At 39.9% G+C, this 16231-nt stretch overlaps 1 protein-coding gene and 1 long non-coding RNA gene across 5 annotated transcripts in view; one reads left to right on the top strand and one right to left on the bottom strand.

The window, feature by feature from the left end:
- Window positions 1-11609, top strand: part of rasal3 (RAS protein activator like 3) — a 68785-nt gene extending 57176 nt beyond the window's left edge. For both annotated transcript variants that reach the window (XM_061880647.1, XM_061880648.1), the window contains 4 exons: window positions 1389-1496; window positions 1570-1760; window positions 7894-7978; window positions 10013-11609. In XM_061880647.1, coding sequence (XP_061736631.1) covers window positions 1389-1496; window positions 1570-1760; window positions 7894-7978; window positions 10013-10105 — 477 coding nt within the window. In that variant the 3' untranslated portion in view covers window positions 10106-11609. The remainder of the gene's footprint in view (window positions 1-1388; window positions 1497-1569; window positions 1761-7893; window positions 7979-10012) is intronic.
- LOC133538831 (uncharacterized) overlaps window positions 11186-16231 on the bottom strand; it is a 30132-nt gene continuing 25086 nt past the window's right edge. For 2 of the 3 annotated variants that reach the window (XR_009803119.1, XR_009803118.1), the window contains 2 exons: window positions 15843-15919; window positions 11186-11438 (listed from right to left, as the gene is read on the bottom strand). This is a non-coding gene — a long non-coding RNA (uncharacterized LOC133538831). The remainder of the gene's footprint in view (window positions 11439-15842; window positions 15920-16231) is intronic. The other variant, XR_009803120.1, reaches the window with a different exon arrangement.

Below are 16231 nucleotides of genomic sequence, written 5' to 3'. Positions count from 1 at the left end.
ATGCGGTTGTGGATGATATACTTGCCTATCCGCGCATCTGTACTCTGCAAGGCAATGACAAGACTGCAAAGTGGTAGCAATGTCCAGAGCACCAGAGCAATGTCAAAAGGCAACTGTTGCGTTCCATTCTGTAGAACAGGGGTGGGGAACCTATGGCTCGGGAGCCAGATGTGGCTCTTTTGATGACTGCATCTGGCTCTCAGATATATCTGAGCTGGCATTGCTTAACACGATAAATAATGAATAATTCCACTTGTAATCACAGTGTTAAAAATAATGTTCAAAATATAAAACATTCTCATGTATTTTTAATCCATCCATCCGTTTCTACCGCACCTGTTCAAGAAGTTGCGTTAATGGTAAGAAGTTATTTATTTATTGTAGGTTAGTGTGGGGCTTGCCCTCCTGGGGGTTCTTCAGACCACCAAGCACTGACATGAGAGCCTGTTTCAGGGTTACAATATTGTTTTATTTTTCAATAAGTCTCTCGGTTGCTTTCCAGCAATTGTCTTTTTCTCTTTCGTTTCGTTTGGCTCCAGCCCCAACCCTGTCTCTCCTCCTGGCTGCTGCTTATAACAGAGCGACAGGTGATTAGATAACAAGGCCCAGGTGGGCCGTCTACGCACCTGTCGCTGATTTAGAGGCCGGTCCTGGCACACCCCAGTTCACTGCAGGCCCACAGGCCACGCCCCCTCCACAGTTAGCTTTAGAATAACGATGTTATTACAAAGAATAAGAGACCTATTATACTCTACAAATGTTGGTCTTACTTAATAATGCATGTGTTTAGTTGTGTTCAGTGTTAAAAAAAATGTTATATGGCTCTTACGGAAATACATTTTAAAATATTTGGCTTTTTGGCTCTCTCAGCCAAAAAGGTTCCCGACCCCTTGCCGTAGAACATCTTTGGCCCAGACTGCCTTTTCACAAGTATGGAACTCTTTACCTGACACTTTTGAAAAGTGTATCTGCACTTTCAAAAAACAAACAACATTATGGCTAGTTGAGCAGCAATCGTGTTCCCATGTTTAATTTTTACAGATTTTTGCTAATTGGTTTTTATCTAGTTTGCACTTTGTCTGTATTATTTCTATTATCATTACTATCGACTAATGTTTGCCTTATTAATTTTATTTTCCTGTTTTAATGATGTTGGATCTGTGTTGTTGTTGTTGTAAATTAGCTTTGGCTCCAAACACTATGATGCATACACTGGATAACTGTTTCAGATGTCCATGTTTTTTGTATCTGTCCATATTTCAAATAAACCTTAATAATAATTAAAAATACACTTATACTGTATACATTAAAACACATTCGGGATTGGATAATATGCCTCTTAACTCTAAAACTGGAGCAATTATAAAACAGTATTTTCTCTTTATTAGAATGAGCCAAACAAGGCCTGTGCACCAGTTCCCTGGATTAAAGACATCCAGAGGGGGGACCCCAGTGAGATGAAACCTGAGCAGGAAGGGCTCAGCTTACTGGATCAAGTAGGTCACAATCATGATCAACCATTAAGAACTCACCATACAGAATAGATCTTTAACCTTGACCATACCTTAGCATACCCAAGAATTGTCGGAGCTCCGGCTGGGAGTAGACCAGGTAACTGAGCGTGAGCTGGAAATGGCAAAGCGACTGGAGGACTTCATTGTCCAAAGTCTGGACCAGAATGCAATGCTGGAGGCTGAAGTGAGAGAGCTCCGGAATCTGCTGAGCGTGAGAGAGGAGCAGCTTTGCAGCACCACCTTCAGGTATAAAACATGTTTCAAATGTTCAAAACAGCACGTATGTACCATCTTGTGCCTTGAAGCTATTGGATGACTGCCACAGTTGTAAACAAAGGGCTCTATATAAAATAAATACAGGAAAGTATTTTTAAAAAACAACAACAATGTGGTCAAAATATAAAGCATTTTCTACCGCGTGTCCCTTTCGCGTGTGGTGCTGGAGCCTATCTCAGCTGCATTCGTGTGGAAGTCACTACCTCATCACAGGGCCATCACGGACAGACAGACAACAGCAGAAGTGGTTAGTAACGCGCTACATTTATTCCGTTACATCTACTTGAGTAACTTTTGGGATAAATTGTACTTCTAAGAATAGTTTTTATGCAACATACTTTTACTTTTACTTGAGTATATTTATAAAGAAGAAACGCTACTTTTACTCCGCTCCATTTATCTACAATCAGCTCGTTACTCGCTACTTTTTTTTTTTATCGATCTGTTAATGCACGCTTTGTTTGTTTTGATTTTGTCAGACACGCATTCAAAGTAGAAACTACGCATGCCTGCGTTTCACCAATGAAATGCAGTCACTGGTGAGGCTGGACCAATCAAACAAAACCAGGCGGTCACGTGACCGTCACACGTCGAATCCGACCTAAAAAGTTGAAAAACTTATTGGGGTGTTACCATTTAGTTGTCAATTGTGCAGAATATGTACTGTACTGTGCAATCTACTAATAAAAGTTTCAATCAATCAATCAAACGTGTAAAGGATAAAATACACTTTTTATTTCAACCGTACTTCCTGTCACAAGCGTAAAGACTGATCGCACACAGTTCCTGTCTTCACAATAAAAGCGCCGCTCCAACGCGCCTGCGCTAACAAAATAATAGTCTCCGAAAGCCAGCGCAAACAAGCTAGCAAGCTACGGAGTTTGCCGCCAATGTATTTCTTGTAAAGTGTATAAAAACAAATATGGAAGCTGGACTAATAAGATGCCAAAAACCAACAACTTTCATGTGGTATTAGACAGAAAGGAGGAACTTTTTTTCTCCTCCATTTGAAAAGGTGGACGTTATCAGCAATGCTGTCTGATTCCAATCAATGCAAGTCATCAGAATCAGGTAATACACCAACTTATATTCTTGTCTTCATGAAAGATAGGAATCTATATGTTAAACATGCTTTTATATTCATTAAAACACCTTTAACATGTAAACAAAAACGGCAAAATAAAAAACTATAAATTATATACTGTGTGTGTATGTATATATGAGGTAGATCACCTCGACTTGGTCATTTACTAAGTAATTGATTAACGCTGAAAAACTTATTGGGGTGTTACCATTTAGTGGTCAATTGTAGGGAATATGTACTGTACTGTGCAATCTACTAATACAACTTTCAATCAATCAATCAATCAATCAATAAATGCCTACTGAGCCTATGGTGCTGTTAAGTTATTGTGGCTCAATTTGCCTTAATTTTTTTATTATTTTATTTTTTGCTTAAGAGATATTCCTGGCTATGAATTTGCTCGTTGCTATTTTTATGTTTTTGTGCATTATCTGTTTCCGTAATCATTAAACAAACAGGTTACTCATCAGTTACTCAGTACTTGAGTAGTTTTTTTCACAACATACTTTTTACTTTTACTCAAGTAAATATTTGGGTGACTACTCCTTACTTTTACTTGAGTAATACATCTCTAAAGTAACAGTACTCTTACTTGAGTACAATTTCTGGCTACTCTACCCACTTCTGGACAACAGTCACACTCACATTCACACACTAGGGACCATTTAGTGTTGCCAATCAGTTACATAAACTACAATAAAACATAATAAAACAGTCAAAGTCAATTCAAATGAGTTCAAAGTCTAATTCTGGCTGAAAGGTGTGTGTGCAATAATTGACACGTGTCACCTTTAAAGTTTCTATTTGACTATGTAGCTGAAAGGTGGTTGCAAGTCACACCCGGAATGTGGTATTGTATATACTGTACATTATAGTACTATTTATATACACACACACACAATACAGGCCAAAATTTTGGACACACATCCTCATTTCAATGGTCTGAAAAAACACTTTAAGACCAATGTCTTGATAAAATATATCACTCTTGAATCAACATTGTAGTTAATACTATGATTAATGTTAATTACAAATCAAACATGAGAAATAAATAATAATAGAAGTACAATTGTTTGTATATATTGTATATATAATTAGTGCAATACACAGGGATATTTCACATGCCTGTACTGTGTATAAAATTGAACTACGTTCATGTTTATAATGTTGTTTATAATGTGTATTTATAATAAGTTGTGCAAAGGACATTTTATAATTTTCTGAAGTTTATTTTGTACTTGAAATTGTTTATAGGGTTAGGCGCAATAAGTGTTTAACTTCAGCCTAAACCCTTTCGGTCTGCGACATTTTTTTATTTTCAATCTAGGAATGTACAACTTTTTATTTTCAATCTATGAATGTACAACTGTTTGTTTGCTTTGTTGACCATTGACCGAAGAACAATAAACAATGTGTTTTCTTTGTTTTCATGACTATTTACATTGTAGATCGTCACTGAAGGCATCTAAACGATGACACCTGTGAAGTGAAAACCATTTCAGGTGACTACCTCCTTTAAAGGGGGTAGATCCATCCATCCAACCATCTTCTTCCGCTTATCCGAGGTCGGGTCGCGGGGGCAGCAGCCTAAGCAGTGAAGCCCAGACTTCCCTCTCCCCAGCCACTTCGTTTAGCTCCTCCCGGGGGATCCCGAGGCGTTCCCAGGCCAGCCGGGAGACATAGTCTTCCCAACGTGTCCTGGGTCTTACCCGTGGCCTCCTACTGGTCGGACGTGCCCGAAACACCTCCCTAGGGAGGCGTTCGGGTGGCATCCTGACCAGATGCCCGAACAACCTCATCTGGCTCGTCTCCATGTGGAGGAACAGCGGCTTTACTTTGAGCTCCAGAGCTTCTCACCCTATCTCTAAGGGAGAGCACCGCCACCTGGCGGAGGAAACTCACTCCGGCCGCTTGTACCCGTGATATTGTTCTTTCGGTCAAGAACCCAAGCTCGTAGGTGAGGATAGGAACGTAGATGGACCGGTAAATTGAGAGCTTTGCCTTCCAGCTCAGCTCCTTCTTCACCACAACGGATCGATACAGCGTCCGCATTACTGAAGTCGCCGCACCGATCCGCCTGTCGATCTCACGATCCACTCTTCCCTCACTCGTGAACAAGACCCCTAAGTACTTGAACTCCTCCACTTGGGGCAGAGTCTCCTCCCCAACCCGGAGATGGCAGTCCAACCTTTTCCGGGTGAGAACCATGGACTCGGACTCGGAGGTGCTGATTCTCATCCCAGTCGCTTCACACTCGGCTGCGAACCGATCCAGTGAGAGCTGTAGATCTTGGCCAGATGAAGCCATCAGGACCACATCATCTGCAAAAAGCAGAGACCTAATCCTGCAGCCACCAAACCAGAACCCCTCAACGCCTTGACTGCGCCTAAAAATTCTGTCCATAAAAGTTATGAGCAGAATGGGTGACAAAGGGCAGCCTTGGCGGAGTCCAACCTTCACTGGAAACGTGTCTGACCTACTGCCGGCATTGCGGCAGACTACCTCCTTCAAAGGAAAGGGTGTCTATTTTGAAGAAACTAGAATATAAAACATGTTTTCAGTTATTTCACCTTTTTTTTGTTGAGTACATAACTCCACATGTGTCCATTCATAGTTTTGATGCCTTCAGTGACAATCTACAATGTAAATAGTCATGAAAATAAAAAAAACGCATTGAATGACAAGGTGTGTCCAAATGTTTGGCCTGTACTTTATGTATATGTACCATATATATATATGTATAGGCAGAGTCACCGTGTAATACTCTTCCATATCAGTAGGTGGCAGCAGGTAGCTAATTGCTTTGTGGATGTCGGAAACAGCGGCAGGCAGTGTGCAGGTAAAAAGATATCTAATGCTTAAACCAAAATTAAACAAAAGGTGAATGTCCCTAAGAAAAGGCATTGAAGCTTTGCAGAACAAAACTAAAACTGAACTGGCTACAAACTGAAATATTCTTGACTGCTAAAAGAAAGCAGGTGTGGGGAATAGCGGCCAAGGAAGATATGAAACTGCTACAGGAAAATACCAAAAAAAGAGAAAAAGCCACCAAAATAAGAACTAAAGCACTACACAGGAAAAGAGCAAAAAAAAACCAAACTCCAAATAAATCAGGGTGTGATGTGTCAAGTGGTGACAGTACACCTACTTTGAGACAAGAGCTATATTGATGCATGCTTGCTTATGCTTTAAAGTCATATCCAACAATTGCAACATTTTATTGGCCGCTGAGCTTCAGTTTTTCATGACTTCTGCTGGCGGTGTGCCTCCGCATTTTTTCCATGAAAAAAAAATGTGCCTTGGCTCAAAAAAGGTTGAAAAACACTGGGTTATGGTACTAAGTTATTGTAGTACATCACATATTCACAGTTTCACACTTAAACATGTCCGAAAAGGAGTAGGAAAAAAGCGAGCTTATTTAAAGGCCTACTGAAACCCACTACTAGCAACCATGCAGTCTGATAGTTTATATATCAATGATGAAATATTAACATTGCAACACATGCTAATACGGCCTTTTTTAGTTTACTAAATTGCAATATTAAATTTCATGCCGAAATATCCTGCTGAAAACGTCTCGGTATGATGACGCTTGCGCGTGACGTCAGGGATTGTAGAGGACATTTTGTTCTAGCATCGTTCCCAGCTATCAAGTCGTCTGTTTTTATCGCAAAATTCCACAGTATTCTGGACAACTGTGTTGCTGAATGTTATTGCGATTTGTTCAATGAACAATGGAGACATCAAAGAAGAAAGCTGTAGGTGGGAAGCGGTGTATTGCGGCCGGCTTTAGCAACACAAACACAGCCGGTGTTTCATTGTTTACATTCCCGAAAGATGACAGTCATGCTTTAATATGGAACAGAGATGCCAAGCGAACACGGTTGGATTGGACCACACACACAAAGTACAGTGTTTTATGTGTATTGAAAATTGCAATTTTAAATTTCGCGCCGAAATATCCTGCTTAAACGTCTCGGTATGATGACGCGTGACGTCACGGATTGTAGCGGAAAATTTGTCCTAGCATCGTTCCCAGCTATCAAGTCGTCTGTTTCCATCGCAAAATTCCACAGTATTCTAGACATCTGTGTTGCTGAATCTTTTGCGATTTGTTCAATGAACAATGGAGACATCAAAGAAGAAAGCTGTGGGTGGGAAGCGGTGTATTGCGGCCGGCTTTAGCAACACAAACACAGCCGGTGTTTCATTGTTCACATTCCCGAAAGATGACAGTCAAGCTTTACTATGGAACAGAGATGTCAAGCGAACATGGTTGGATTGGACCACACACACAAAGTACAGTGTATTATGTGTATTAAAAAAAAACATTGTACCATTCTGTATTCTGACGGCGATCTATGTCGTGTGCTACTCCAGCTTCAATATGCGTCCTCCTGACCGTCACCGTCAGCTTCAAAGCGGTATGGCTCTATCCCTTGTAGCGTTTTGTTTTTTCTAGTCCTTCACTCTCACTTTCCTCATCCACGAATCTTTCAATCCTAGCTCAAATTAATAGGGAAATCGTCGTTTTTTTCGGTACGAATCGCTCTCGCTGCTGGTGGCCACGATTGTAAACAATGTTCAGATGTGAGGAGCTCCACAACCCGTGACATCACACGCACATCGTCTGCTACTTCCGGTACAGGCAGGGCTTTTTTATTAGGGACCAAAAGTTGCAAACTTTATTATGGATGTTTTCTACTAAATCCTTTCAGCAAAAATATGGCAATATCGCGAAATTATCAAGTATGACACATAGAATGGACCTGCTATCCCACTGCCACGCCCCCCGTCTGATGGTGCTCTGTCCTCAGCACCACGGACAGAGGCGGTGACCTCCGCTCCTGCAGGCAGCGCCGGCCACACCTCCCTCCACAATGTAATAGCATGGATTTTCAAAATCAGTGCACTCAGGAACTAAAGTACACAGTGGACACAATATTCCTATTAAGTGTACTGATGCAAGTACTGTATTATCTTTGAGACACAGCTCTTGACTATCTCTACCTTTCCCAGGTTGGATGTGATTGAGGAGGAGCGGGAGAATGATGAGCGGAAGATGAATGTCGCCATGGCAGCAGCTGAGCGAATGAATGTATTGGTAAGACACCAAAAAGCAAAGATGAAGTGAAGCAATGAAATAGTCCAGCACAGTGGTACCTCGACTTAAAAGGGCCACAATTTAAGAGCGCTTTGATATAAGAGCGTTCACCCGGCTAATTTTTACACTTTAATCTACAGCAAGGGTCACCAACCTCTTTGAAAGCAAGAGCTACTTCTTGGGTACTGATTAATGCCAAGGGCTACCAGTTTGATACACACTTAAATAAATTGCCAGAAATAGCCAATTTGCTCAATTTACCTTTAATAAATAAACCTATATATATATATATATATATATATATATATATATATATATAAAAATGTACGACGGAATGACAGACAGAAATACCCATTTATATATATATATATATATATATATATATATATATATATATATATATATATATATATATATATATATATAAATGGGTATTTCTGTCTGTCATTCCGTCGTACATTTTTTTTCCTTTTACGGAAGGTTTTTTGTAGAGAATAAATGATGAAAAAAACACTTAATTGAATGGTTTAAAAGAGGAGAAAAAAGGGAAAAAATGAAAATAACATTTTGAAACATAGTTTATCTTCAATTTCGACTCTTTAAAATTCAGAATTCAACCGAAAAAAAGAAAAGAAAAACTAGCTAATAATTTATGGAACATCTTTAGTAATTTTTCCTGATTAGGATTAATTTTAGAATTTTGATGACATGTTTTAAATAGGTTAAAATCCAATCTGCACTTTGTTAGAATACATAACAAATTGGACCAAGCTATATTTCTAACAAAGACAAAGCATTATTTCTTCTAGATTTTCCAGAATGAAATTTTTTTTTAAATTCAAAATACTTTGAAATAAGATTTAAATTTGATTCTACAGATTTTCTAGATTTGCCAGAATAATTTTTGGGAATTTTAATCTTAATAAATTTGAAGAAATATTTCACAAATATTCTTCGTCGAAAAAACAGAAGCTAAAATGAAGAATTAAATTAAAATATATTTATTATTCTTTACAATAAAAATAAAATAAAAATTACTTGAACATCGATTTAAATTGTCAGGAAAGAAGAGGAAGGAATTTAAAAGGTAAAAAGGTATATGTGTTTAAAAATCCTAAAATCATTTTTAAGGTTGTATTTTTTCTCTAAAATTGTCTTTCTGAAAGTTATAAGAAGCAAAGTAAAAAATATAAATGAATTTATTTAAACAAGTGAAGATCAAGTCTTTGAAATATTTTCTTGGATTTTCAAATTCTATTTGAGTTTTGTCTCTCCTAGAATTAAAAATGTCGAGCAAAGTGAGACCAGCTTGCTAGTACATAAATACAATTTTAAAAATAGAGGCAGCTCACTGGTAAGTGCTGCTATTTGAGCTATTTTTAGAACAGGCCAGCGGGCGACTCATCTGGTCCTTATGGGTGATCTGGTGCCCGCGGGCACCGCGTTGGTGACCCCTGCCCTAGATACACTATTGTACTATACTCGACGGCCACTCTACCAACCGGTATAGCTCGGTTGGTAGAGTGGCCGTCCCAGCAACTTGAGGGTTGCAGGTTCGACCCCCGCTTCCGCCATCCTAGTCCCTGCCGTTGTGTCCTTGGGCAAGACACTTTACCCACCTGCTCCCAGTGCCACCCACACTGGTTTAAATGTAAACATTAGATATTGGGTTTCATTATTTAAAGTGCTTTGAGTCACTAGAGAAAAAGCGCTATATAAATATAATTCACTTCACTTCACTACTTAGTATCATTACAGGTGTAGATCCACCCAAAATATTGTATCCATCCATCCCATCCATTTTCCACCGCTTATTCCCTTTGGGGTCGCGGGGGGCACTGGTGCCTATCTCAGCTACAATCGGGCGGAAGGCGGTGTACACCGTGGACAAGCAAAATATTGTAAAATCAGTTATATGTGACACATTTCTGCAAAATTTAATTTCTACCGTCTTTGAGGGATTCAGGTTGCGTGAGTGAGTGAGCTGTGATTTTTTAACTATCCTGTTGATTTGTCTCCGGCATGTTCTCACAGGAGGAGCAGTTCGGAGACTTGTTAAAGGACATCCGTCGGCTCGATGAGGCCTTCAACAAAAACCTGCAAGCTGATGAAAAGCAACTTATTTAGATTTCGTAGCTATGCTTTTTTCCACAATGTTGAGCATGTCCAGTTTGGTTAGATCGACTCGTGTAGATGATTTTACTTGAGTAAAAATCAAGATTAGGCTCAATCCTAAATGGATTAAATACAGCCTGTCCACTTAATGTGTGGTGAGGTTAATGACTTGTTTCTTACATTCTAAATTCTTCTTCTCTAAAGTTGTTCAAGGAGAGGATAATAAGAAGAATACTTTCAAATACTTCCTAATTCCATAAAAAAAAAATAATACTATAAAACAAAAAACAATTCGTGTTGACACTTTTATTTGTATACAAAAAGCCATCCGTCCAGTGCTGACCTGTCACCATACTTGCCAACCCTTCCGGATTTTCCGGGAGACTCCTGAAATTCAGCGCCTCTCCCGAAAACCTACCGGGACAAATTTTCTCCCGAAATTCAGGCGGAGCTGAGTGAGGACGGCCTGTTTTCACATCCGCTTTCCCACAATATAAACAGCGTGTCTGCCCAATGACGTTATAACTGTAGAATGATCGAGGGCGAGTTCTTGGTTTCTTATGTTAGGCAGTTTCATTAACGTCCTCCCACCGCGGTAACAACACACAACAAAAGCAGTCACGTTTACGTCTACCGTAAAGCTGTTCGTCTGCCGTAAACAGCAATGTTGTGACACTCTTAAACAGGACTATACTGCCATCTACTGTACATGCATATGGTTAGAGAAATAGTGACAGAGAATAGAATAAGGATGGACAATTCAACCCTTAACTCAACAATGAGTAGATGAGTGTTATGTGTGTGTATATGTGTAAATCAGGGTTAGGGAACCTATGGCTCGCGAGCCAGATGTGGCTCTTTTGATGACTGCATCTGGCTCTCGGATAAATCTGAGCTGACATCGCTTGACACGATAAGTAATGAATAATTCCACTTGTTAAAAATAACGTTCAAAATATAAAGCATTCTCATGCTTTTTTATGTTCAAGAAGTTGCGATAATGGTAAGAAGTAATTTATTTATTATTGGTTAGTGTGGGGCTTACCTTCCTGGGGGTTCTTCAGACCACCAAGCACCGAACATGAGAGCCTGTTTCAGGGTTACAATATTGTTTTATTTTTCAGTAAGTCTCTCAGTTGATTTCCAGCAGTTGTCTTTTTCTCTTTCGTTCTCGCTCGCGCTCTGGCTCCAGCCCCAACCCCGTCTCTCCTCCTGGCTGCTGCTTATAACAGAGCGACAGGTGATTAGATAACAAGGCCCAGGTGGGCCGTCTACGCACCTGTCGCTGATTTCGAGGCCGGTCCTGGCACACCCTGCTTCGCTGCAGGCCCGCAGACCACGTCCCCTCCACAGTTAGCATCAGAATAACAATGTTATTCCAAAGAATAAGAGACTTATTATACTCTAGAAATGTTGGTCTTACTTCAAAATGCACGCGTTTAGTTGTGTTCAGTGTTAAAAATATATATTATATGGCTCTTACAGAAATACATTTTAAAATATTTGGCTTTCTTGGCTCTCTCAGCCAAAAAGGTTCCCGACCCCTGGTGTAAATAAATGAACACTGAAATTCAAGTATTTCTTTTATATATATATATATATATATATATATATATATATATATATATATATATATATATGTGTATATATATATATATATATATATATATGTGTATATATATATATATATGTGTATATATATATATATATATATATATATGAAATACTTGACTTGGTGAATTGTAGCTGTAAATATACTCCTCCCCTCTTAACCACGCCCCCCCCTCCACACACACACACACACCTTCCGGTCTCAAGGTTGGCAAGTATTCCTGTCACATACATCCAGAATGTATTCACTTTTTACACATTTTGTTGTTACAGATTTATTCCAAAATGGAACAAGTTCTGGTCCTCAATTACATTATGAATTTTTTTATTGTTGTGCATATTATTTAAAACTAAAACATATGATTTTCAGACCCTTTGCCCAATATTTTGTTGATACACTTCTGGCACAAATTACCACCTCAAGTATTTGCGAATATGATGCCACAAGCTTGGCAGACCTATCTTTGGGCAGTTTCGCCGATTCCTCTTAGCAGCACTTGTCATTTTTTATTTTTTTTTGTCCTGTCCAGCTTCTCAGGCAAATTAAATAGTTGATTTAGATGCCCTTATCGGCTGTTCAGATTTACTTTACAAAAGAAAAGTATAGGATACTTCTCTTGTTGCAAGCAGGGGCGTCCATGAAAAAGACGGCGCTTAGATGGCAGCATATGTTGTTCCAAAACCTGTATGTACCTGTGGGGCCTTCACAGATGTGTAAGTTACCCATGCCTTTGGCACTAATGCACCCCCATACCATCACAGTTGCTGGCTTTCGAACTTTGCGTCGATAACAGTCTGGATGGTTCGCTTCCCGTTTGGTCCGAATAACACGATGTTGAATATTTCCAAAAACAATTTGAAATGTGAACTCGTTAGACCACAGAACACTTTTCCACTTTGCATCAGTCCATCTTGGATGATGTCGGGCCATGAGAAGCCGGCGGCGTTTCTGGATGTTGTTGATAAATGGCTTTCGCTTTGCATAGTAGAGCTTTAACTTGCACTTACAGATGTAGCGACCAACTGTATTTAGTGACAGTGGTTTTCTGAAGTGTTCCTGAGCCCATGTGGTGATATCCTTTAGAGATTGATGTAGGTTTTTGATATAGTGCCGTCTGAGAGATCGAAGGTCACGGTCATTCAATGTTGGTTTCCGGCCATGCCGCTTACGTGGAGTGATTTCTCCAGATTCTCTTAACATTTTGATGATATTATGGTCCATAGATGTTGAAATCCCTTAATTTCTTGCAATTGCACTTTGGTTAGTGCGTCTGCCTCACAATACGAAGGTCCTGCAGTCCTGGGTTCAAATCCAGGCTCGGGATCTTTCTGTGTGGAGTTTGCATGTTCTCCCCGTGACTGCGTGGGTTCCCTCCGGGTACTCCGGCTTCCTCCCACTTCCAAAAGACATGCACCTGGGGATAGGTTGATTGGCAACACTAAATTGGCCCTAGTGTGTGAATGTGAGTGTGAATGTTGTCTGTCTATCTGTGTTGGCCCTGCGATGAGGTGGCGACTTGTCCAGGGTGTACCCTGCCTTCCGCCCGATTGTAGCTGAGATAGGCGCCAGCGCCCCCCGCGACCCCGAAAGGGAATAAGCGGTAGAAAATGGATGGGGATGGATGTTCTTAAACTGTTTGACTATTTGCTCACGCAGTTGTGGACAAAGGGGTGTACCTCGCCCCATCCTTTCTGGGGAAAGACTGTGCATTTTTTGGGAAGCTGTTTTTATACCTAATCATGGCACCCACCTGTTACCAATTAGCCTGCACACCTGTGGGATGTTCCATATAAGTGTTTGATGAGCATTCCTCAACTTTATCAGTATTTATTGCCACCTTTCCCAACTTCTTTGTCACGTGTTGCTGGAATCAAATTCTAAAGGTAATTATTACTTGCAAAAACATCAAATATGTTGTCTTTGTAGCATATTCAACTGAATATTGTCACGCCTCTAAGTTTATGTTTTGGTTTTGGTCAGGTTATGTTTACTTTTTTGGACATTTACTTCTGTTTTGGCACTTCCTGGTTTGTTTTCGTCTTTATGCCAACTAATTAGTTTTCACCTGTCCTCAGCCTAACACCTGTTTTCACTAATTATCATAGCTACTTAAGTCAGTCCTTTTCTTGTCTTCATTCTGGGATCTTCACACACACGCTACCCATGCTGCACCTCCTTCATGCCCTCGTCCATAGTTCCATACTGTGTACGTTTTTGTATTCATGCCATTGTGCTAGTTTTGTTTATAGTTCATTATTATTCATGCAAATCGAGCAATTGTTTTTGTTTCATGTTTGTAGTTTGCAGGATTTATGCTAGTCTTTTGATTAACAGCCTAGTTTTGTACTTCCGCCCTCATGCTAGCCTTTTGTTTGTCTTATTAGTTATAGTGTTGAATAAATAAAAGATGTACTCACAATCACGTCTTCCTCGTGCTAATCATCATCTGCGTCGAAGAAACCACTTTAATCCAAGCCTAGTCTTGACAAATATGGGTTGAAAATTATTTGCAAATCATTGTATTCTTTGTATATTTACATCTAACACAATTTTCCAACTCATATGGAAACGGGGTTTGTATTTATATTATCATTTGGTATGGGGATTAGACAGAGAGACAAAAACAGCAACAGCAAACACAACAATAACAACAACAATAGAGCAACATCAGCAAATACGATATGTACAAATATGACGGTAAAAAGGATAGCAAAGAAGCAGTTAGCGAAATGAATAAAAATACAGAAATGACAATGATCATGACTACACTACAAATGGAGCAATACAAATACCAATAGAAATAGCGCTATTGATAATGAACAATAGCAATAATTTACCTCTATTTTTAACAATACAGTTGTTCAAATGCAACAATAAATATACGTAATGTTAACTAGAGATACAAAAGAATGCAGAAAAATGGAGGGAGGAAAGAGAAGCAACCTATATTAACCTTGTAGATTGTTATGGGAACAATAGGTGGTTAATCTTTGTTAGCAGCACCTGTCAAACTCCATCAGGTTGGACTGGCAGTGTTGTTTTTTTTCCAAGATATTTCTGAGCATTGCTGCATTCATCTTAGTCTAGTCAGGGAGGTGACCAAGAACCCAACAGTCACTCTGTCAGAGCTACAGCATTCTTCTTTGGAGAGAGGAGAACCTTCCAGAAGGACAACCATCTCTGCAGCATGGTGGCCACACGGAAGCAATTTCTTCGTAAAAATGTTTGCCAAAATGCACCAGAAAGGCTTCAGACCATGAGAAACAAAATGATCTGGTCTGATGAGATAAAGATTTGAAGTCTTGGATGACCCTGAGGGATCATGTTTGGAGTAAACATGATCCCTCAGGGTCATCACCAGGTCAATACCATCCTTACAGTGAAGCATGGTGGTGGCAGCATCATGGTGTGGGGATGTTTTTCAGCGGCAGGAACAGAGAGAGTAGTCTAAATGGAGGGGAAGATGAATGCAGTAATGCAAAGAGACTTTGTGGATGAAAACCTGCACCAAAGTGGTCTTGAACTAAGATTGGGAGAACAGTTCAACTCCAAGCACTTAGCCAAGATATCAAAGGAATGGCTCGGGACTACTCTGTAAATGCCCTTAAGTGGCCCAGCCAGAGACCAGACTTGAATCCCATTGAACATCTTTGGAGAGATCTGAAAATGGCTACACACCGACACTTCCCATCCGACCTGATGGAGCTTGACAGGTGCTGCAAAGAGGAATGGGCAAAACTGCCCAAAGATAGGTGTGCCAAGCTTGCGGCATCATACTCAAAAAGACACAAGGCTGTAACTCATACTTGCCAACCTTGAGACCTCCGATTTCGGGAGGTGGGGCGTGGGGGGCGTGGTCTGGGGTGGGGCGGAGGTATGGTTGGGGGCGTGGTTGGGGCGGGGGCGTGTTTAAGAGGGGTGGCGTATAATTCACCAACTCGAATATTTCATATATATATATGAAATACCTGACTTTAAGTGAATTCTAGCTATATATATTTATTTTATTATACATATAAATAAAAGAAATAGTTGAATTTCAGACAGCACCTATCAAATACACAGTAATAAAAACACAGTTGTTCTACTAACTGTACTGTGCTTGCTGGTTACTAAAAAAACAACAACAACACTTACCTTTCGCTATTTGAGTAACCTTTGTTCTGCCATTTGCTCCGAATCTGGGACATCCTTCACGGATTTGTTGTAGACGTCTGCAAATGAGAACGGGATGTTGCTTCCAGCTATCAGCATAGCCTTGCATCTTTGTCTCAGCATAAGATACACCATCAGGTCTCTATTTTGCAAGATGAGCCATAATACTGGGTTGTGAACGATGCTGCGCCGCGGACGCTTTGTGCTTCGCTGACCGTTCATGGCTGAATAGTTCACCGTGTTCAATGGAGAAGTCTGTTCTACAAAATTTACAGGCAACATACCCCTTCCCCTTTGAACTGTCCTGGATAAACTGAAATTCTTGTTTCCAATCGTTCTGGAACTTGCAAGCGTATTTCCTTATTTTGCAC

The sequence above is a fragment of the Nerophis ophidion genome, linkage group LG20 (genome assembly GCF_033978795.1).
Source record: "Nerophis ophidion isolate RoL-2023_Sa linkage group LG20, RoL_Noph_v1.0, whole genome shotgun sequence".
Lineage (NCBI taxonomy): Eukaryota > Metazoa > Chordata > Actinopteri > Syngnathiformes > Syngnathidae > Nerophis > Nerophis ophidion.
Note: the sequence above shows the minus strand (reverse complement) of the source record. Positions and strands in the feature narration are given on the sequence as shown.